This window comes from Ambystoma mexicanum, chromosome 2q (assembly GCF_040938575.1).
Source record: "Ambystoma mexicanum isolate Mex_15411 chromosome 2q, UKY_AmexF1_1, whole genome shotgun sequence".
In the NCBI taxonomy this organism is placed as follows: domain Eukaryota; kingdom Metazoa; phylum Chordata; class Amphibia; order Caudata; family Ambystomatidae; genus Ambystoma; species Ambystoma mexicanum.
The window spans coordinates 431,916,199-431,938,489 of record NC_090924.1 but is presented as its reverse complement, the minus strand read 5'-3'; the positions used below and the strand labels follow the sequence as shown (position 1 = coordinate 431,938,489).

At 51.1% G+C, this 22,291-nt stretch overlaps 1 protein-coding gene across 1 annotated transcript in view; it reads left to right on the top strand.

Moving 5' to 3' along the window:
- Nucleotides 1–22,291, top strand: part of HDAC6 (histone deacetylase 6) — a 1,945,770-nt gene that overhangs the window by 994,096 nt on the left and 929,383 nt on the right. The window contains exons 13-15 of the mRNA XM_069647471.1: nucleotides 1,371–1,430; nucleotides 21,001–21,090; nucleotides 21,582–21,688. Of these exons, the coding sequence (XP_069503572.1) occupies nucleotides 1,371–1,430; nucleotides 21,001–21,090; nucleotides 21,582–21,688 (257 nt within the window). The remainder of the gene's footprint in view (nucleotides 1–1,370; nucleotides 1,431–21,000; nucleotides 21,091–21,581; nucleotides 21,689–22,291) is intronic.

Genomic DNA, 22,291 nt, shown 5'->3' with positions numbered 1-22,291 from the left:
CTCAGTCCACATGCCTGTGTGTGCCCGTGAAAAGGCAATTTGACTTACCTGGCATGATTCGATGTGTACAGATGCTTATTGGAGTGCTGAGGTAGCACCAGCCCCCGTGAGTGTCTGTGAAAATCCAGAGCAATTGAAATGAACGTACCGGGATTCATGTCTGCAAAGTTTGAGAAGATGATGTTGCATTAAAGAGTTACTGCTGGATGCCTGTGTTGCTGACTTCATTCAAACGAATGAAGTCAGCCACTTAAGGATTTAAAAAGAACATTTGCCACTCTCCTCCCAGGGGAAGCTTGTCTCTGTTTTTTCTCTGATCCTGTGGGAACAGTTGGAGCCTCCTGCTTTTTGACCCTGTGAAAACCCCATTTGAGCTCCTGTATCCTTTTCTTTGACCGACCAGAAGTGAATGCCCCAGCTGCTTTGCTGAAAACTGGAACTTTACTACCCAGACCCAAAAGTTAATTATTGTTGTAGCTAGCCACTGCAGCTGTCATGTAGTCAGCCATCATGCAGGTAATCTCCACTGAGTCTACTGATATTTTATAGGCTTTTGGAACCATCCTTCTTTCCTCAGGGTTTTGTGTGCTGTATTTGGATAAAGAACCAGAACTGTGACCTGCAAAACCTGACGTCTCTTCACACACGCCACTGCACTTTAAAACTAATGGGCTATTGCTACAGGTTTCAGCTGCTTTTTTGGGGCACTTTTTGGGGGGTTTGTACAAACTTGACATTTCATTTGCATTTGTGACTTTTAAGCGCTTTTCATGGTATCTAAAGTTACGCTTCTCTGTGTACTTTTTTACATACGTTTTTAACGTTGTTTTGGGTCTTTTTATTTTGAGACATTTTACCGTTTTAAAATAACTTTGCCTATTTTGAAAGTACTTGCCTGTGAATGTGTAACTTCTCAATGCTTTGCTTTAACCAAAGTGTATATTTTCAGTGGATAATCCTTTGTCTATGGGTTGACAAATAATGTACTTTGACCACTGCACTCCCCTTCTAAGAGTGGTCTCTGTCTTCTCTGTAACATTTATTAAAGTGTGAAACAGGTCGAACTTGATGATAATCCTCCCTAACACTATAGTTTGGTTTTTCTAACCCCTCAATAGATGACAAAAAATGGTAACAACTGTTTACTCTAAACAGATTTTGGAATGGCAGTAGAGTATTTGTTATGAAGCCTTATGTATGCCCTACACAAACAGCTAAATGTTCTAGTTGCAGGTCGCTTTACTGCCCATGTACACTGTCTGCACTAGTCTTCATGAAACGTCATCCATTGTTTCATCCAGCACTTTTCTGTTACCGCATGCATCAAGAATAGTTTATTGGTAGATCGCTGATATGTTTTCCTTTTCTAGTTTCAGCCTCACTTGGTTCTTGTAGCAGCTGGCTTTGACCCTGTGGCCGGAGATCCCAAGGTAAGAGCAGCTATCTCTAAAGAGAGACACTTTGGCTGTTGTGGTGTGCATTGATGTTTTTGTGTCCTTGAGCATGGCACAGCTGAAAGTTACATTACGCTTTAAGATTCAGACCACGAATCCCACGGTATATTTTGATGCAGAAGATTGATGAGGGGGGATTTGGCTATCCAGACTTACATAAATACTGTAAGGCGTTTTTACTTAAAAAAGGCTCGATGTGGCTGCTCCCCTGAGGCCCGCCGTGCGAAGCCCGCCGCTTCTGGGCCCCTAATGCGGCTCTACGCCTCGATACCGGAGCCCGGCTGATCCTATGGACGTCGGATGGCCTGGGGCTCATACAGGCTGAAGCGGGGATCATAACGCCCAGCGGGGACGAAGTTATTCGCCCCGGCTTCCCGAGCCGTCTTCAGCGACGAATTCCCAAGATGGCGGCCGAGCTCATCCCCCGGCCCAGGAGGGCGAAGAGAGCTCCTTGAGGCCGCATCCGGACGCGGCTCAACTCCTCGAGTGCCCGGGGCGCGGCGGAGTGGCACCAGCCCCCCGGACTTTTCCTCCGGTGGTCTCCCCGAAGCGACCGCTGCGCAGCTGAGCCGCCCGCGGGGGGCCTCCGCTTCCCGCGCTACCGGCCCAGGCCTGCCCGCGGCTACCTGACGAAGAACGGCACGGACGGTGCCTATCAGGTAGGGGCTGCTGGGGGTGAGGACCCGGGTGGGGGGCTGGCCTCCCATCCCTCCGGGGCCACACGAGAGGAGCCCTCCAGACCTGCCACAGCACCTGAGGTGGGGCCACACCCCCCCCTCCGTCCCCCGGCGGCCCCGGAGCGGGCTCCAGCCTCCCCTCCTCGCTACCCGACCAATACCCGGAGATCCTGACCCCATACGCCACATTCCTGGGGCGCCCCGGCCCATACCGACGTCTGGGGCCTCCGTCCTGGCCCGGGACCTGGAGGTCCCCTCCCATTATTATCCCCACCAGGGAATCCGGGCCTGGGTCCACGGAGGAGGGGTGGTCCTGGCCTGGCCGCGTTGGGGGGTCCACAGCTGCAAGCCCCGAGGAGGGGCCTGACCTACGCACCACAAACCAATGTTGCCCACCTGGAGCCCCGGCCTAAGGCCCTCACCGACGCCCCCCGACGCGGCTAGGCTAACCCCCGGGCCTGGCCGCCCCTCCGCCCCGGGCTACCCCTGACTCCGGAGGGGAAGCCCCCCCTCAGCTACAGAAGCGACTTGGCTGCGTGTTTCCTGGGGCGCCCCGGCCCACTGTATCACCCGCTCTTTCTCCCTGGCCCAGTCCCAAGCGGGCGCACAACAATCTATCTACCCACCGGGACCTACGCCCCACACATCTGCCCACCACCAAGATCTGGAGTGCTCACCCCCTTATTTGAAGCCACTGTGCACCGGCCAAGCTCGGAACCAGCATTCCCTCTCCTCAATCAAGAGCCTTGACGCCCGACCACAGGGTGGGCCTTCCAAACCATCTTCCCACCCACGATTCGCCACCATGTCTAGACAGTCGAAAGCTACTAAAAACGTGGACATTGCCACCATGCTCACCGCTCCTGACAAGGGAAAGAAACCGGATTCAGCTAAACCCACCGCAACGATCTCCCAGGAGGAGGGTGACACCCCAGCTACCAGAGGTGATCTACTGGCGTTTATGGCAGACATCAAAGCTGAGTTTCGGTCCTGCATGTCGGAACTCACCACCAAATTGGAACAAACGGACCACAGGGTGACCGAGGTGGAGCAGAGACTGAGTGAGATCGAGGACCGCTCCCAAGACCAAACATCTGCTATGGGAGATATCCAGCAAACAGTAAGAGCCCTCCAAGACAGGTGCGAAATCCTCGAACACAAACAAGAAGACTTAGAAAACACAGCCCGTCGGAATAACCTCCGAATCCGGGGAGTTCCGTCCTCAGTCCTCGACAAAAATCTTGCAGACTACATAGGAGACCTCTTCCAAACCCTCCTCCCACAACTAGATAAATCCCAACTGCTGCTGGATCGGACTCACAGACTGCGTCCGCGTCGGGGAGTAGACTCCGACCAGTTCCCAGATGTCATTACAAGAGTTCACTATTTCTCCACAAAAGAAGCTATCTCCGCTATCAGTCGGTCCGGAGATGAACTCTCCTTCCAAGGTCACCCTCTTCAAATTTATCAGGACCTCTCCCTCTCAACCCTACAGAAAAGAAGGGCTCTCCGACCTTTAGCCCTCTTCCTCCAGGAGTGTCAAGTCAAATATAGATGGCTCTTCCCCACAGCATTGCAATTTTCTTATAATGGCTCCCTCCGGAGAATATCCCATTTAGAAGATGCCGCTAAAATCATGCAGAAATCCTCCTCCCCCGAAGGAACTACCTCCCCAGACTTCGATGCTTCAGGGAGCCCTAAGTCAGCCTTTCCTCCCCAACCCAGGCGACCCTCATGGTCCAGGGCCTCCCGAAACAACAGAAAAAGATAGCCGGAGTCCGAGCGGCCCTAAATATCTTCCGCTCCTCCGGCGTCCCGGACGCCCGACGCCCTTTCAGCTAAACCCAGAAGCGGCAACTCCGGCCCAACACAGTCCTATGTTCACCCAGTGCGGCGGGCTTCTTTCACGGCCTATGCCCCCCTCCAAGGTCCGCTCCATTTTAGAGTCCTTGGGTGCGTACGTTACTTTTTCAGATACAATTGGCCCTGTTGGCCTGGGGTGGGGTTACACCCACAATGTTTCCCACCCCGCCAGTTAAAAAGTTGGCCTCCCGTTGGGGGCCTCCGTTAAAACTGCAAGTGCGGTACAGATCGCTTCTACACCCTCTTCACGATGGCAGCTAATGGACAACCTGGAGTGCCCCCTCCATCCCCCAAGCATGGAACCTCTAGCTCCCCGATCCCGGAACACCAGACGCTGAGATGCCTTTCCTGGAATGTTAACGGACTCAACTCTCCCCCCAAGCGCAAATCGATTCTCCAGAAGCTACAAGATGAGGAGGCCGGAGTGGTGTTCCTTCAAGAGACTCATCTCCTCCCGGCAGACTTCGGTCGTCTCCGATCTAGCATGTATCCACGCCAGTTTTTCGCCTCGGGGAACTCTAAAAAGGGGGGCACAGCAATTATGTTCCGGAAAGACCTGCACCCCCAGATCTTAGATTCCATGATGTGCCCGGAGGGCCGCTTCGTGGCCATCAAGTGCTTCCTACTGGGGGACCTCTACACCCTGGTATCGGCATATGCACCCAATTCGGGACAGGCAACTTTCTATGATTCACTGGGTTCCTCCCTCTCAAGCTTTGCGGAAGGCCAGACAATAATTGGAGGGGACTTCAATGGGGTTCCAGACCCCACTAAGGACAAATCCCACCCCCCTGCTCTTGGCGAGTTCGGTCTGGCCCTCAGTCTGCTGCGGCTCTTCAGAACCCTGGAGGTGGTGGATACATGGCGGGTGCTTCACCCCACCGAGAAAGATTACTCTTTCTTCTCGGGCGTTCACCGAACTTATTCCAGAATCGACCTCCTCCTATCTTCCCCCCAAACTCTCGCCCTCGCTAATGAGGTATCTATAGGCTAGCGAATTCTATCAGACCATGCTCCGATAATAATGGAATTAAGCATTCAGAACACCCACGCTAAGGCGCCACGCAGATGGGCGCTCTATGACCCGATCCTCGATGATATGTCAATCAGAGACAATATAACTACCACCATCAAGAACTTCTTTGAGGAGAACCCAGCCGCGGACACCTCCCTAGCCAATAACTGGGATGCAATGAAGGCTGTAGTTCGGGGATCCCTGATAGCCCAAGGCGTAGCATACCATCGAAACTGGAAACACGTCCGTTTATCCTTGGAGGAGGACTTGCGAGCAGCTGAGGAAGCCCAGAAAAAGAGTGGCTGGTCTCCCAGAACGCAAAGAGCGCTTCGTTCAGCCAGGAAGAAACTGGCGGCCCATTATGCGGAACACACTGCGCAACTTTTGGCGAAGACCAAACAATTTTACTATGCCAAAAGCAACAAGGCCAACAAGCTGCTGGTAGCCAAGCTAGCTAAAACAAGACGGACTAACACAATTATAGGGCTCCGAGACCCACGGGGGGTGATGCATCACTCCGAACAGATGAAACTACAACTAGCTTCGGACCACTTAACCCAGGTCATGACAGCGCCCCCCCCGAGATCGGACGAGGCAGGAGGCATACCTGCGAAACGCAGCCTTAACGCGTCTCCCAGACTCCACACGAGAGCAGTTGGAAGCTCCAATAACAGATGAAGAAATCGACGAAGCCATCAAGGCCCTCAAACCGCGAGCCCCGGGCCCAGACGGATTCTCCCCGAGGTTCTATAAGATATTTAAGCTCCAGATCATCCCCCACATGGTGGCTCTTTTCAACTCTTTCCAGGTTTCGGGTTCCGTAACCCCCACAATGCAAGAGTCAGTGACGATCCTCCTTCCTAAGCCGGGGAAAGACCCGAGGGATCGGGCATCATACAGACCCATCGCCCTACTGAATATTGACGCCAACCTGTATTCGAAGATTTTGGCTAACCGCCTGGCACTTATTCTCCCGGAAATAATCCACCCCGACCAAACAGGCTTCATTCTTCATCGAGCAGCAGGGGACAACATCCGGCGGACTCTGAATCTGGTGGACATTGCCCACCGCAACTCCCAAGGCATGGCCTTAATGGCCCTGGACGCAACCAAATCCTTTGACAGAGTCGATTGGTCCTATCTGGAATGTACCCTGGAAGCATTTGGGTTCGGCCCGACAACCCGAGCCATGATCCTAGCGAACTACAAGCAGCCCAAAACCATCCTCAGGATCAATGGCGCCCACTCAGCCCCGATACCTCTGACCTGTGGGACAAGGCAGGGCTGCCCGCTGTCACCCCTGCTCTTCGCCCTCACGATGGAGCCCTTCGCCCAGAAGATCAGGCGGAATGAGTCCATCAAGGGACTTCAGGTGGGCCCGTCCCACCACAAAATTGCTCTCTACGCGGACGATGTACTACTGACACTCACAGAAGCCAGTACCTCAGCGAAGCACGCCCTGGCCGAAATAAAGGAATTGGGGGAGGTTACCGGCTTTACTGTTAACTTCGCCAAATCAGTGGCCCTGGGAATCGGCCTCCGCCCAGAGGAAAAAGAGGCGTTAACGGGTCTATGCCCGATCGAATGGCGGGACCACTCGATCCCCTACCTAGGAGTTTTCATCCCGGCGAACCCAAGGGAGACCTATCAGGCGAACTTTCCCAAACTGATGAGGGAGACCTGAAGCGCTGGACCACGCAAGAGATCTCACTAATGGGCCGGATTACAGCCGTCAAAATGAACTTGCTCCCTAGGATCCTCTATGCCTGCTCGTCCCTATCGGTGCCTTTCCCGGCCCAGACCCTCCACCACTTACAGAGGAAGATATCGAAATTCATATGGAAAGGCAAAAAGGCCAGGATCCCCCACAAGACCCTGATTGGTAACGCCAGGCTAGGAGGCCTGGGGGTCCCGGACCTGCAGGCCTATAGCGCAGTGGCGCAACTATCACACATACACGCCTGGCAGTCGAGCACAGCCCGCCCCAGATGGGTGGAACTGGAGCAAGCCCAGCTTCCGCTCCCCCTCCGGTTCCTCCCTCACATCCAACCCTCCCTCAGGGCGCGTTGGAAGGACGTCCTACTGACAACGAAGCAGACCCTAAGCTCCTGGGACTGGGCTCTAAAGCAGAAAGGAATCCCGAGGGGCCAGAGCCCCCTCTCGCCGATCTTCCACAATCCCAACTTCTCCCCGGGAACTCATCCCTGCAACTTCCAGAATTGGATAGACGGGGGCCTTGAAACCCTGGGGCAGATGTACTCGGAAAACAAACCCCGGACCTTCGAACAGTGCAAGGAGACATTTCGGCTTCAAGAGAGGGACAGATTCACGTACTGCCAGCTCCGCCACTGGTGTTCGCACCCCCGGACCCTCCAAGCGGCAACTCGCCCCCCGACTCCTCTGGAGCTAACTCTCGCGGATCTGCCGGCTAGAGGAAGAACTTCAGCCATATAGAGACGCTTCTTGGGGGATTTCCTGGTGGCAAAAACCCGATGCATGGCCCAGTGGGAGGCGGACCTAGGCCACCCGATTGAGGACCAAACATGGGTGGACATATGGTCCCGCACCCACTCCTCCTCCACCTGCGTCACCAACAAAGAATGTGCATACAAACTCACCCTGCGTTGGTATTACCCCCCTCTCAGACTCCACCACATGAATCCACAAGTGGACCCCGCCTGTTGGAGAGGCTGCACTCAGCCAGGCTCTTACCTTCACATGTGGTGGACGTGCCCCAAGATCCAGCAATTCTGGACCAGGTGTCTCTCAACCATTGAACAAATCACCGGCTCCGCCCTCCCACTGGACCCTGAAACAATTCTGCTGGGGATCCCGGTCCCCGGAATCTACCCCCGCTCCGGCAACAGGGCTAAGCTCCTCACACAATGCCTCTTGGCGGGCAAGACAGTTCTGGCCCGTTTCTGGAAGTCGCAGGATGGCCCCTGCCTAGCCCACTGGTGGGGGAAACTGTGGGACATCTTGATAGCGGAAAAGGTCACCGCAGCGAGAGCAGGGACTCTGCACCGCTTCCAGAATGTATGGGCCCCAGTGCTGGACTATGATCAGCGATTTCCCGCAATGACGTTCAAACCAATCAACGCCCGTTGGGCCCTGAGGGACCGGGAGAGTACACACCAGGCGGGGGTGATAGACTGAATCTCTGGCCCGGGAAAACCGGAATGATGGGGGGGAAAAGGACACACAGCCAGAATCTTTCTTTTGCTATGTTATACTGCCATCCGATACTGTTTGTAACCTATACTGCCTTGCTATAAATAAACATTTTTTTTTAAAAAAAAGGCTCTTATTATTATAGAGATGATGATTTTAATGGACCTCTTTGGTTGCGCATGGAAAAAGATATCTGCAGTCCGTATCATTTAAAAAGTCTTTATACTATGGGGAATTTGTCGACCAATAGATTACAGCTAAAATCAATAGTGGCTACTAGACAAGTTTTTTGGACGTGGTTTGGAGAGAATAAAAAGTTGTATGGATTTAGTGAGGATGCTTCTCTGTGTTATGAGGTGCTGAAACTTAACAACAGTTGCCTTAACTGGCGAAGTTGGATGAAGAGGGGTATTCTAACTATAGGGTATTTACTTCATGGAGACCATTTGCTGTCATTTGAGGAGATGCAGAGAAAATTTGGTCTGCATGCTAGAGAAAGAAACAGATATGCAGATCTAGTCTCTTTGATTATTCTTCGGAAAGGCACGCTTAATGGTTCCATGGGGACTACACTGGAATTGTGTCAGTTACTTTTGGGACAAGAGTATACTGCTCGTACATATATGAACTTTATGCAATTGGAAATTGGGCATGTGGAAGCTTGGGAAAAATTGAGAGAGATATGGTCAGTGGATATGAATATGGACTTTACGGATAGAGATTGGAGAGATATATTAAGAGTAGGTGTCAGTCTAGAAGCGGACTTAAATCTACGTATGATCAGACAGAAGATAATAAGTAGAGTATACTGGACGCCGGTTAAGATGTATAAATTGAACTTACAGACAGATGATTTATGCTGGGGGTGTGGGACAGACAGGGGTACATTGGTACACCTTTTTTGGAGTTGTCCGAGAGTTTGTAGCATTTGGAATGAAGTGATTGATAGAGTTGAATTGACGCTAAAAGTAATTTTGCAGAGATCGGCAGTTAATATAATCCTTCTTCTACATAGGGGTAGATGTTCTGATTCTATGAAATTTAACAGTTGGATTGATAAAGCTTTGTTAGTTGCGATGTGACTGATTCTTCGAGTTTGGAAAACCAGGAAGAAGCCATCAGTGGGGAGGACTGGTTAATGGAGTTGCAGACCCTTTCTGCTTATGATAAAATGTCATTCGAAGCGAGAGAGAAGGAGGAGGACTACATTTCAATGTGGGGGGGCATTCAATGCCTTATATGGCTAAATATCTAAGGTATGGATGATATTAAGGAGTGGAAATTGTTTTTTCTTTTTTATTTTTTATTTATTTTTAATCTTTTCCTCTTTTCTTCTCTCTCCCTCTTTTCTTTCTAATTTTTCTTATCTTTCTTCTTTGCTCTCTTAGTGTATTGGTTTGTGTTGGTCTACGTGGAGTCTTGTGTCTATGTATGTCTTCTGATAGGAGGGGTGGTTATATTTTTTTGAGACTCTTGTTTACATACACTGAAAGTGATTTAGTGTGGCTATGGGGGATGTGTTGGATTGTAATGTTTGCTTTGCATTGTATACTTATTGGAATGTAGTTGAACGATGTGTTTATGCTTCTGCTAAAATCTAAAAACCCTTGTATTATATTGATGGGATTTGTATTTGTTGACATGCTAATAAATAAATGTTTTTTAAAAAAACAAAAAAACAAAAGATTCAGCGTGCTGTCAGTTGTATGGTTGCAAGATGGAATGCCAATCAGCAAAGCACTAGTTATTCCTTTTGGCACTATAGGGAATTGAATTTGTCTCATTTGGGGCATTGTGTGTCGAAGGAGCATCAATAGCTGAGGAGTGATTGCCGCTGTGGTACTGTTTTTGGCTCCTACAACGAAACCGCTCAGCACAGCTGGTGAGTCGGGGAGACTGATAGCAGACCGGTCTGTGTTAGATTCAAGGATGCAAGCGGCAACATTGTATGAAGAAATCTGCAAAGAACGAAAGGCGTATGTGATGAGCGATGCAAATATAATTGAATATCCAAGGAGTGACTGAACTTTTGAAACCAAGGTAGATGCCATATGCTGAGTGGTCCGGCGCCATGTGGGTGCTAATTCGAAGGACTCCGTTAGGCATCCAACTGAGTGTACAATTCTGAACTTTAAAATCGAAGTAGTTCTGCAACAGGTCAAGCCAATTCCTGTGCACTTTCAAAAGTCTTCGATAGCTAATACGTACTGTAATTGGTCTCAGCCCGGCTAAGGGAGACTTAATTGTGTAAAAGGGATCTGAGCCTGGCTAAGGGGGATCCAGGATGAACCGTGAGTCACCCAAGAAAAAAGATTCTATAAGTATTGGCGAAGAGCATCTGACCCCAGAAGAGGGGGATCCAAACTAAAGATTGTGGTAGAAAAGGGATCTGAGCCCAGCTGAGGGGGATCCAGGCTGAAGAGTGAATCCCCTAAATGAATAGGCCCTACTTCTCGTTCTCTCAGCTCTGATGATCTCTTCCTACTCTCTCCTCCTCCACTCTGCGCCCCTTCCCGCTTCCGCTCTTTCCAATTGCTCACTCGTTTCCACTGGAACCGCCTCCCCTCTCCATTTGCTCTACTCCCTCCTATCCCACTGCCTCCACTTCTCTAATTCTCATCTCTTCCATTCTTCACCCTTACACCCTCTGCTTCCTCTCTTACTGCTGCTTTCACCACTTCTCATACCCCCTACTCCCTCTCACACCTTGGGCCCTCTCTACTCTGACCAATCCTCTTCTGTAATGCAAATTGTTTTTTGTACTGTCTTCTGGTTTAATTCAATTGTTATTTAATGCTTGTTGTATCTTACTTGTTCCTCTTGTAAAGCATTTTGGATTAAAACGCTATATAAATTCAATAAAATACAAATACAAAATACAAATACTTGGAAAGGAACTTTTTCATTTGTTTGATACAGCAGACCCTCAGCATCGAGACTTTTGATAATTTAAGAGACGTGGGCATAGAAGGCCCTGATGCTTGTAGTAGAACTGTGTACTGTGCAAAATACAAATGATGGCCGTACAGTGTGTGTGGGGAGACATGGAAACACAGCCGTAATGGTGGCAGGAGACTTTAATACAGCCTGTGTATGGAACCAGCCGGTGCATTCATCTTATCGAGGAGGGAACAGTAGATCTAGGAGCAAACAAATAGGTCTGCTTTGGAAGACCTTTATGGCAGACTGGGACCTCTGTCCCTGTACCCAGCAGACAAAAACATCATGGACTTCCATACATGGAGGAGAGGAAACAGTAGCTCCTGGATTGATCATATCTTCTCATCTCAAGAACTGAGTACGAAAAGTGACTGCCTAACACGGGTAGAGCCCTTGGGAAGCAACCATTTTACCATTAATATTACCCTACATATGCGATTGGCAAATCACTATCTTGAACCTGCATGGGCCTTTACCTCCGTAGCTGGGAGTGGGGGGGGCAGCCATCAGATAAAACTGGAAGGCTTGTAGATCCTTTATGTACATTTGGGAGGAAGAGCTGGCACGGATGGCAGAGATGGGGTGAGAATTTAACATTGTGGATTTACAACAGCAAGCTGATAACATGCATTAAGTTGCTGTCGAATAAGGGGAAAATTCAGAGTAATGGTTCTTATACGAATCCTTATGATATAAGAGTACAGAAGGCGAAAGCTGCCAAGAGAGTGGAAATTAGAGCATGCCTAAAATTGTCTACTTCGTATCGAGGTTTCTGTGAAGGTAAGGGGAAGATCTTAGCAGGCCATACATTGGCACTAAAGTCATTTGGGAGAGAAACCTCAATTAAGAGCAACCAGGAGATTGGTAGGGTCACTGATTAGAAAGGATGCAGTTAAGTTTTGGACCTTGTTGGCGGGAGCCATGAAAAAGAATTCCCAAAGGGTAGAAGATTGCCATATCACGGCACAGGTTTGGGAACATCATCTACAGGAAAAGTACTCGATACCTGCAAATGAACCCATATTTGATTTAGAAGGAAGGGGGCACAATTTAGATACAGCATGCACCATGGGAACTGGAGGATGTCTTATGGGCAATTAGCAAAGCTAAACCCTCAAGAGCTCCAGGCCCAGATAACATCCCTCCCATTATCGTTAAAGATAATTATGAAATCTGGACTCCTCCTCTTTGGGAAATATTTCAACACGTATGTGTGACAGACGTGGTGCCTGACACTTGGAAACCATCTTTAGTTGTTCCTATGTACAAGAAAGGGGAAAAACTAAATCTGCAAAATTTTAGACCCATTTTTGGAACCATGCTGTTGCGGGATATCAATGCTCAGATCACAAAACACAGACCTTTGTCCAACTGCCATATCGGCTTTCGTGCTGGGATGGGTACTCCACTCAATGCATTTACACTGACACATATGAGGACAGCAGTTGAACAAAAAAACAGTGGGTACCGTCTACATGGCATCAGTAGACATGAAAAGCGGGTTCAACACAGTCAGCCGAGGACGGTTGTGGCACAAGCTTCTGGTGGCTGGGGTCCCGCTTAGCCTAGTTAAAATGCTGGCTCTGTTACACATGGATACAACAGTGAGAGTGTGCCTGCATGGGGGGGTGCCACAACAGCACCTATCAAGGCCTTTTTGCGTGGTGGGGCCCACCCTATACAATATGTACACTGCGGATATAGCAACGGCGTGGGAGGGAAGCCTTGCAAATCCAGTCAAGTTGGTTTCAGTAACACTTGACTGGCTTGCTTTTGCTGACGATATAGTCTTGTTTGACATCACTCCCATGGGGTTTTAGCAGGAAAACACATTGTTCCACACATATGCTGTGGAGAAGAATCTAAAAATAAATGGTTTGAAATCAAGAGTGTGTATATTCTCAACCAATAGAAGCCCAAAAATGATGACAGGGTGGGTGGGAGCTGAGCCACTTGAGCGGGTAACCGCACTTATTATCTGGGCTTTGAAGTGCTTAACTCCACTTCAAAACAAGGTGGGGTACAGTATCTAAATTCTAAATATGCACCTCAATTAACAAAAATGAAGCGGGTGTATGCACAGCTATGTTCCTTCTCTTTGAAGCCAAAGATCCAATTTTATTTGATGCAAGTTGAACAAACTATCCTCTATTGGCTTGACATTAATCTCACCGAACCGGGGCATAGCCTTAACACGATCCAGGGAATGCTTTGGAAGAATACACTAAGGCTAGCCAGTTCTGTCCCAAACTCAGTAATAAGACACAAGCTTGGGCTTGTTCCTCTGGCTACAAGGACCACATGGACAAAGTTATTGGTTTACGCTACACTCTCAAATCCACCAACAAATTTGCTGTCTGAAAAATTGGGAGAAGTTCAAACACGCACTTCGGGGGCGTCAATTAACAATTTGAAGGAACAAATGAATGCTTTTTTGATAGAAGTAGGATCCTCCAGAGCGGAGCTTACTCTAAATCCATCTAAGGTAAACGAAAAAGCTCTTCCAATATGACTGGGGAATACAGCAGATGAGCTGGCAAAATATACACTTTTTAGCGAATATGCTAAGCTGGTCTATAAAAGAGAGCAGGTGTCGAAGTATATACGTTCTCCAGCATGGGGTCTGGCATGGATTCACATGCTCATGAATCAAGGACTGTATTCCCCGTCGTCAGGCTGGGAATCCTCGGTAAAGAAAAAACCAGTATCAGTTTCGTTTCTGATCTGTCTTTCGTAGTAATAACCAATCACTGGTCTCTGCGTCATACTGACCACAGCCAATGACTGCCCTCTACCTAAGCACCGCCTCTGGCAGCCATCTTCAGATTTTTACCGCACGTTCATGTGTTGGGATCCTCATGCTATTGCTCTCGAGCGTTAGTGCTATTTTTTCACATTTTTCTCAAAAAACTTAGTTTTTTTCGGTCAAAAGAGCCTCAAGCTCCACCGACTCTCCATCCGATCAACGGGGACCCGTGTCGGATTCGTCTGCGCCCCTCAAGGGTGAAGATCTCATTGAGCTACGCTTTTGGAGGACTCCAGAAGTTTCTCAGGCCCAGACATGGCCCAGGAGAAGGGAAGCTCGACGCCCGGAAAGCTGTTCAGGATCTGCCCTGGATGCCAGCTACAGAACGTCTTTAAGGAGGACGAACACTCCTTTTGTCTATACTGCTTACGTGAGGACAAGACGCACGTGGAGAAGGACTGTGCGTTTTGCGGCAATATGTCAGAGCGGACCATGAAGGACCGCCACCAACGTCTCGCCAACTGGCTGGAAGGGAAGAGCCCGTCAGGCGAAAAGAAGAGGAAGAAATCCGAGCGGTCTTCTAAGACCTTTGAGGACGCCCCGGTGACGGGGGTCCAACACAAGGCCAAGCACCGCGAGTCCGCTGGCACCGGGAGCGCCGAACGGTCGGGCTCTACAGGCGCCAGGCAGGGCGCACCCTCCCCGGCACCTTCAGCCACGAGCCAACGCTCTGGGTCGGGTCAGAGGAAGGGCGAGCACCCGGCGAAGCTCCTGGAGAGGCCCCGGTCGAGCTCGAAGGCCCCATCGGAGGGGGAGCGAGGCAGTGTCCCCCCCCTCAAGGATAAGGCGGTGAGCGCACCTAAGGTGGTGAAGGCCTTAATCCATCCGGCCAAGCCCTCTATCGATACTGTCGCAGCGGCCCTGGCTCAGCCTGTGGGGGCTACACCAGTGGTGGCAACCTCGGGGCTCAGAGTCTCCCTGCCACCTCGGAGGGAGTCCTCTTTTGTGCCCATCGATAGGACCCCCGTGAAACCCCCGGCGGGGAAGAAAAAGGGGGGGCAGGGCGTCGTCGTAGATTCGGCCTCAACCTCAGAGGAAGAGCTGATTGAGGTCTTAAGCCACGGCCTTGGCGTGGAAGAAGACCGGCCCGTCGGGATGGATCCCGACGCAGGTGACGACGACATCGTCGAGGGTGCCGACGGGGCTCCTGATCGCCCGTCGGATTCCCCTCTGCCAGTGCTGCAAGACAACTCGGTGGCCATTTTGTTGGCTATACAGTCCTTATGTTCAGAGATAAGGACGAGACTACCGTTGGCGACGGGGGATCCTGAACCGGGACCTTCTGGTGCTCCCCCGCCCAAGAAAAGAAGGATTCACCCTCCACCTCCTTTTCAGCCGTCGCGCCCCGTCCAGTCCTCCTCCCCGTCCACCCGAGGGGATGATACAGGGACTGACACGGCAGCGACGGGTACGGACGACGAGGTATACGACGAGGATCTACCATCGTCACCTCCCACCAGGGTTTCTCCGCCCGACGAGATTGGATCGTTCCACTCCATGATCGCCAGGGCATCCGAGCTTTTCCAACTCTGCCCTGAGGAGAAGAAAAAGGAAGGATTCCTTTATCAACGGCGCGAGGCCAAGAGGAAGACGGTCCTCGCGGTGCCTCTACTGGACGACATTTGGGATGAGGGCCTCGCCCTCCTCAAGAACCCTTCCACGACGCCAGCTAGAAGAGACCGGTACGAGAAGAAGTACCGGGTCCCGGACGCGGCCCCCCTGTGCCTCCGGGCGCAGCCTACCCCGGACTCCGTCGTCTCCGCGGCGGCCAGGAAGAAAGCGGGGGGGGGTGCGGCCTCCACATCGACTTCCCCACCGGACGGCGAGGGAAAGAAATTGGACGCTATGGGACGCAGGGTCATCTCGTCTGCAGCGACGACGATTAAAGTGGCCAACGCCTTGGCTATCGTGGCCCGCTACGACAGGGAGCTATGGTACAAACTGGCTCCCCTGCTGGACTTCCTACCGGACAAGAGGGCGGATGCCCTGGAGATCCTACAGGAAGGCGAGGTGGCATCGGACCACGCCATCACTATTGCGACAAACATCGCCGACACTGGGTTTCGCCAGTTGGGCAACGGCGTGTGCCTTAGGCGGCGTGGATGGCTCAAGGCTACGGACTTCCGTCAAGACGTACAGACCAGAGTCCTGGACATGCCGTTCGATGGGAACAACCTGTTTGGGAAAACAGTGGACGATTCCCTTCAGGCCATTAAAGCGGACACTGAGACGGCCCGGGCCCTTGGGGTTCTGCAGCAACGACGGACGCCCTTTCGGAGCAGCGGAGGCAAGGGCGCCTCCAAAGGTTCCGGCGGCGGTTTCTCCACCTACCGTCAAGCGGCCCGCTCGTCGTCTCAGGAGGCCTACAGAGGACGAGGCAAGTCTGGCGGACCCCGCCGTCGTCGCCAAGGAGGTCAAGGCGGCAAAGCCTCGTCGAAACAGGATTGAACCGGCCGTGGGGTCGGGCCCCCACCGAAGCACCCCGGTGGGAGGCCGGCTGGCGAGCTTCGTCAGCGTGTGGGAGTCCATCTCCACCGACCGTTGGGTGCTGGACGCCTTAGCCCGGGGCCACGTGCTCGAGTTTCAAAGAAGGTGCCCGCGCGTCCCCCCCGTGGCCAGGAAAGAGCTTCACGTCCCTCAGCTTCTCCTGGAGGTAAAGGCGATGCTCAGGAAGGGCGTCATCGAACTCGTCCCAAAGAGGCTTCGGGGCTCCGGAGTTTACTCGAGATACTTCCTCGTGAAGAAGAAGACGGGAGGATGGCGCCCCATCCTAGACCTGCGACGTCTGAACAAGTTCATCAAGGCGCAGAAGTTCCGGATGGTCACCCTCCAGCACGTCCTGGGGCAGCTGGAGGAAGGAGACTTCCTGTCGTCGTTGGATTTGGAGGATGCCTACTTCCACATTCCCATCCTAAATGGACACCGAAAATTCCTCAGGTTTGTGGTCCAAGGGCGTCACTACCAGTTCAAAGCCCTCCCCTTCGGACTACGGTCGGCACCCAGGGTATTTACCAAGTGCCTTGCACCGGTGGCGGCGCAGCTGCGCCGCGAGGGGATCCATGTCTACCCCTACCTGGACGACTGGCTCATCCGAGCCAAAACGAGGGAGCTCGCCGTGGAGCACACGGCAAGGACCGTCCAACTTCTCACGGACCTGGGATTCTCCGTGAACTACGCCAAGTCCCACCTGGTACCCGCGCAAAACGCACTGTTTCTGGGAGCGAAGCTCGACACAGTGTCCCTTCTGGCCTCCCCGTCGGAGGAAAGGACCAGGTCCATCCTGGGCAAGGTACAGCGGATGTTGGTTTCCGACACGGCCAAGGTGAGGTCCATCGAGTCCCTCCTCGGAATGATGTCTTCTTGCATCTACCTCATTCCCATGTGCAGGCTCCGGATGCGCCCGTTGCAGGAGTTCCTGGACGCGCGCTGGATCCAAACGACGGGCGCTTCGAGGAGAGGATCACACTCGACGAGAGTTTCCGCCGAGCGGTCCGGTGGTGGGGCACCCGCGCGCATCTGACGGCGGGCATGGACTTCCAGACCCCAGACCACCAGGAGACAGTGACCACGGATGCCTCCCTGGAAGGGTGGGGAGCGCACACCGAAAATCTGCACGCGAGAGGCCTCTGGCTCCCGACGGAGAAGTCCCTCCATATCAACGTCCTGGAGCTCCGTGCAGTGTTCTGGGCCCTCAGGTCTTTCCTTCCGTCCCTCAAGGGCAAGGTGGTGAGGATCTTCACCGACAACACCACCACCATGTTTTACATCAGGAAACAGGGCGGAACCAGGTCCCCAGCACTGTCCAAGGAGGCGCAGGACCTGTGGCATTGGCAGTCGGCCAAAGGATGTTTCTGGTGCCGTTTCATCTGGCAGGGATAAAAAACACCATCGCCGACTCACTCAGCAGGGAGCTGCGCTCGTGCCACGAGTGGGAACTACGGCAGGATCTAGTGGATCGCCTCTTCCGACGGTGGGGCACACCCCAGATCGACCTGTTCGCGACGGCGACGAACTCCAAGTGCCGGAGGTTCGCCAGCAGGTTTCCCCAGGCAGGAGCATGGGCAATGCTTTCTCGTTCCCCTGGGAGGGCCTGTTCCTCTACGCGTTCCCTCCTTTGCCACTGCTAATCCGGCTCGTCAACCAGCTCAAGAGGTCACGGTGCAGGATGATCCTCGTCGCACCTGCGTGGGCGAGGCAGATATGGTTCCCGGACCTTCTGGACTTGTCAGCGTCCCCGCCAATCAAGCTGCCGGTGGACGCGGATCTACTCTCCAGGGAAGGAGGCGCCATCCTCCACCACGACCCGAAATCGCTGAACTTGCAGGCCTGGCTCCTGCAGCGCTAGAGTTTGGAGGATACGACATACCGGCCGACTGCAGAGAGGTTCTTGCAAAGGCCAGGGCGTCCTCGACTCTTAAATGCTACGGACACAAATGGAAGAGGTTCTCTGTCTGGTGCCAGGCACAGAAGATTAACCCTCTACGGATTACGGCTCCTCAGGTACTGCCGTACCTGTTGACGCTGGCCAAAGCTGGACTGGCACACGCGTCCATCAAGATTCTTCTTGCTGCGATCTCCGGATACACCAGAACCACGGGCCGGACGTCCCTGTGGTCTCATCGTCTGGTGAAAGAGTTCATGAAGGGACTGTTCAGATCGTTCCCGCCGGTGAAGGCGCCGGCGCCGGCGTGGGAGCTCAACGTGGTGCTGACCAAGCTCATGGGACCTCCGTTCGAGCCTCTGCACTCGGCCCCGTTGAAGTTTGTCGTGGAAAACAGCGTTTCTTGTGGCCATCACCTCCGCACGACGGGTGGGAGAGATCCAGGCCCTTTCCTGCAAGGCCCCGTACTTGACTTTTCACGACACGAGGGTAGTGCTCAGGACGCACCCCTCCTTCATGCCCAAGGTACCGTCGGACTTCCATCTCAACGAACCCTTGGTGTTGCCTGTGTTCTTCCCGTCGCCTTCGTCGCCGGCGGAGAGGACTTTGCACTCGCTGGATGTGGCTAGAGCGCTGAAGTTCTACGTGGACCGCACAAAGTGTTTTCGGAAGACGTCACAAATCTTTGTGAACTTTGGACCTGTCAATCAGGGGAAGGCTCTCTCGAAGGCTTCCATTTCCAGATGGCTCTCCGGCTGTATCATGTACTGTCATCGGTTGGCAAACCGACCGCTGCCTGGCCGTCCGAGAGCCCATTCCACCAGAGCGATCGCAGCTACCACGGCGTTCCTTTCTGGTGTGCCCCTGTTGGACATATGCAGGGCTGCTACGTGGAGGTCGACGCACACCTTCACGAAATTCTACTGCGTCGATCGGGATTCCAGGGAGGAGTCCAGGGTCGGCCAAGCAGTGCTGCGCAACCTGTTCGCCTGAGGTGAGCCTGGTGAGGAGGTAAGATGCTTAATGTTGAGTTTGATGTAATGCTTAATGTTGAGCCTTTGCCACCTCCCGTGGTTGTGCATGTGTGTACTGCTATGTATTCTTTATTCATGAGCATGTGAATCCATGCCAGACCCCATGCTGGAGAAGGAACAAGTTACTTACCTGTAACTGTTGTTCTCCAGCATGGGTCTGGCATGGATTCACATGCGAACCCTCCCGCCTACCCCTCCGCGGCTCTTCACTTGGTCATACTGCCACTTCACGTGCTTCCAAATCTGAAAATGGCTGCCAGAGGCGGTGCTTAGGTAGAGGGCAGTCATTGGCTGTGGTCAGTATGACGCAGAGACCAGTGATTGGTTATTACTACGAAAGACAGATCAGAAACGAAACTGATACTGTTTTTTTCTTTACCGAGGATTCCCAGCCTGACGACGGGGAATACAGTCCTTGATTCATGAGCATGTGAATCCATGCCAGACCCATGCTGGAGAACAACAGTTACAGGTAAGTAACTTGTCCTATTTTCCCGTGTCCAAGAATGAGAATATTGTATCTATGATTTCAATTAAATCAGCTACCGACACTGGAGAAAGTGTCTAGGTTGAAAGGGATAGAGGGGAATATGATTTGTAGATTGTGTGGTTTGGCAGGAATGAAAGCAACTATAAAACATCTGGTGATGGGCTGCAGTGCTCAGAAGGAAGAACGGGAGAAACATCTACACATTTCAGTAGGCAATGAAGCCTGGTGGTGCAGTCTGATGAGTGCACAATCGCAGGGTTTAATCCTGGCGTTATGTGACTTCCTCTTTAAAACTGTGAATAAGTTGGGGAAGGCTGTATGTGAAGAAGAGGAATCAAATAAGTAACTGTATTGGGCCATAATATGCTGTATAATCTGAAATATTAAGTTGTTTTCTGTTGGGTGTTTTAGGTTTCTCCTTGATTTTACTTTTCCGTTGCAAATTGCTATAATTGTATAAATTGATTTTTTTTTTCTTCTTTGTAAAATATATTTACTGCACTGTATAGTGGGAAAGTTCCTATGTTTGTATTTGTGAACATTTCTCATTTGTTATTTTTCATATGGGAAATAAAACACACAAAAAGAAGAAAAGAAACCCAAAAGTGTCCTATGCTCGAGTCAACAGCCTTGTCCCACGCTGAAAACGTGGACAAGGGAGGCCAACGGCCTGAACATCCTGACTTATCGTTTTGTGAACACGTATTTCTTTTTCATGAACATTATCCCACACTATTTGTAACTTAGCGGTAAAGATTGGCAATAGGTTTTTTGGTAAGGCCCTTTTATTTTTATGAGACTCCACCAGGACTGCATTATTATTATTTGATGGTCGTAGCTTGCTCCCATCCTTAGATTTAGGTTTAGATAGGCGTTTATCACACCCTTGATAAAGTTCAAAAAACACCCTTGAACTGTGGTCACTTGTGTCTGTCTGTATTTGATACTATGCCTTCCTTATACTGCTCTTCATTGGCTTTATTACACAATGGCTGTTGTGGTGGTCATGTGGAGCAATGCAATATTTTAGTTTGATTTTGGTGAAGGAATTAGCTGTTTGTGTCAAAATGAGAATACGTAATCTTAACAGGAACCCAGTGAATTGAAGCACAGGCTAGCATTCTCCATCACTGCACCAAAGCACTTTCACTTCTTTTCCTTTCTTCTAGGGTGAGATGGCAGCCTCTCCGGCGTGCTTTGCACATCTGACGCACCTGTTGATGCCATTGGCTGGTGGCAAGATCATCCTAGCTCTGGAGGTAAAGGCAGATATCTTCTTTGGCATTTCCCTTCTGCCGCCCTTTCTCCTTTTGTTTTTCTGTAGTGATCTGCCATTCCTCCTTTTCAAGCTACAAATAACTCTTCTGGCTGCTCCCACCTCATAGAATCTGTCAGAATTCTTGCCCAACTTGTCCTTATTTTCACCCTTTCTTAAGCTGTCTTACCTTTTTGTCCTAATGTTGCCTCTTAACCTGTCACTTTATCCCACCCTTTCTGGTGATGGCTCAATAATGGGTCTTCCCAGAGGGTGTTCCCACTGTATAGGGACACCTCAGGCCCGCTCTTCCTTTCCACATGGCCTATCCGACAAACTCTGTGTTGGCTTTGCCCTCCAACTTGGAGGAAACCATTGTTTAAATATTGTGCTGAAACCATGGTTATCCATGCCAACCCTGGAGTAACCAGGGTCAACCATGGTATGTCAATGATCATAATGACAGGTAGTTAACACCACACTTGCGTTCTGCAGGGCGGGTACAACCTCCGTTCGCTGGCAGAAGGTTCGTGCGCGGCCCTGAAGATTTTGCTGGGCGACCCTTGTCCTAGACTTGCCTCTCCCGTCGTTCCATGTCAAAGGTGAGAGGTAGGCCTGTTTACAACTGTACCCAGACTAACCAGTGACTTCATGCTCTGTTTGTTTGGGACCAGAGTATTACGACTCAGTGGTTCAATGCTATTTAAAATGACTTCTGAATTTCTTTTTTTAATTCTTTTAAGTAAAGAATGTTGAAAATGCATAGTTTTCTTGCAATGGGATGTTGGGTTGTGCAGTGCTAGCTTGTTTACATTCCCCTTTCCTTAACACTCTTACATCAGTTTCCTTAGTACTGAGACCAGAGCATTTCTTGCAAAGTCTACAAAAAACAATAGTTGCATTTGCATATTTGCTGGTCCAGTCATGTATCTGTATGTGCTTTCACTAAACCACCTTCCCAATAAATTATAGGACTGGCAAAAATATATAAGCAAAGTTCAGTCCTAGAATATGTGGGGAAAGTGCAGGATAGTGGACAAACAAATTATTCTCCTGACAATCTTTTAAAACCGATAATATCACTGGATACACTTATGACTCAGGCTATAAAGTAAGAGTTTGGTTAGACTTTGTGTTTGTACCTGTTAGGTCTTGTAAGTTGTCTTCCCAGAACCCTACAACAGTAGTTGACCCTGACAGTGTTT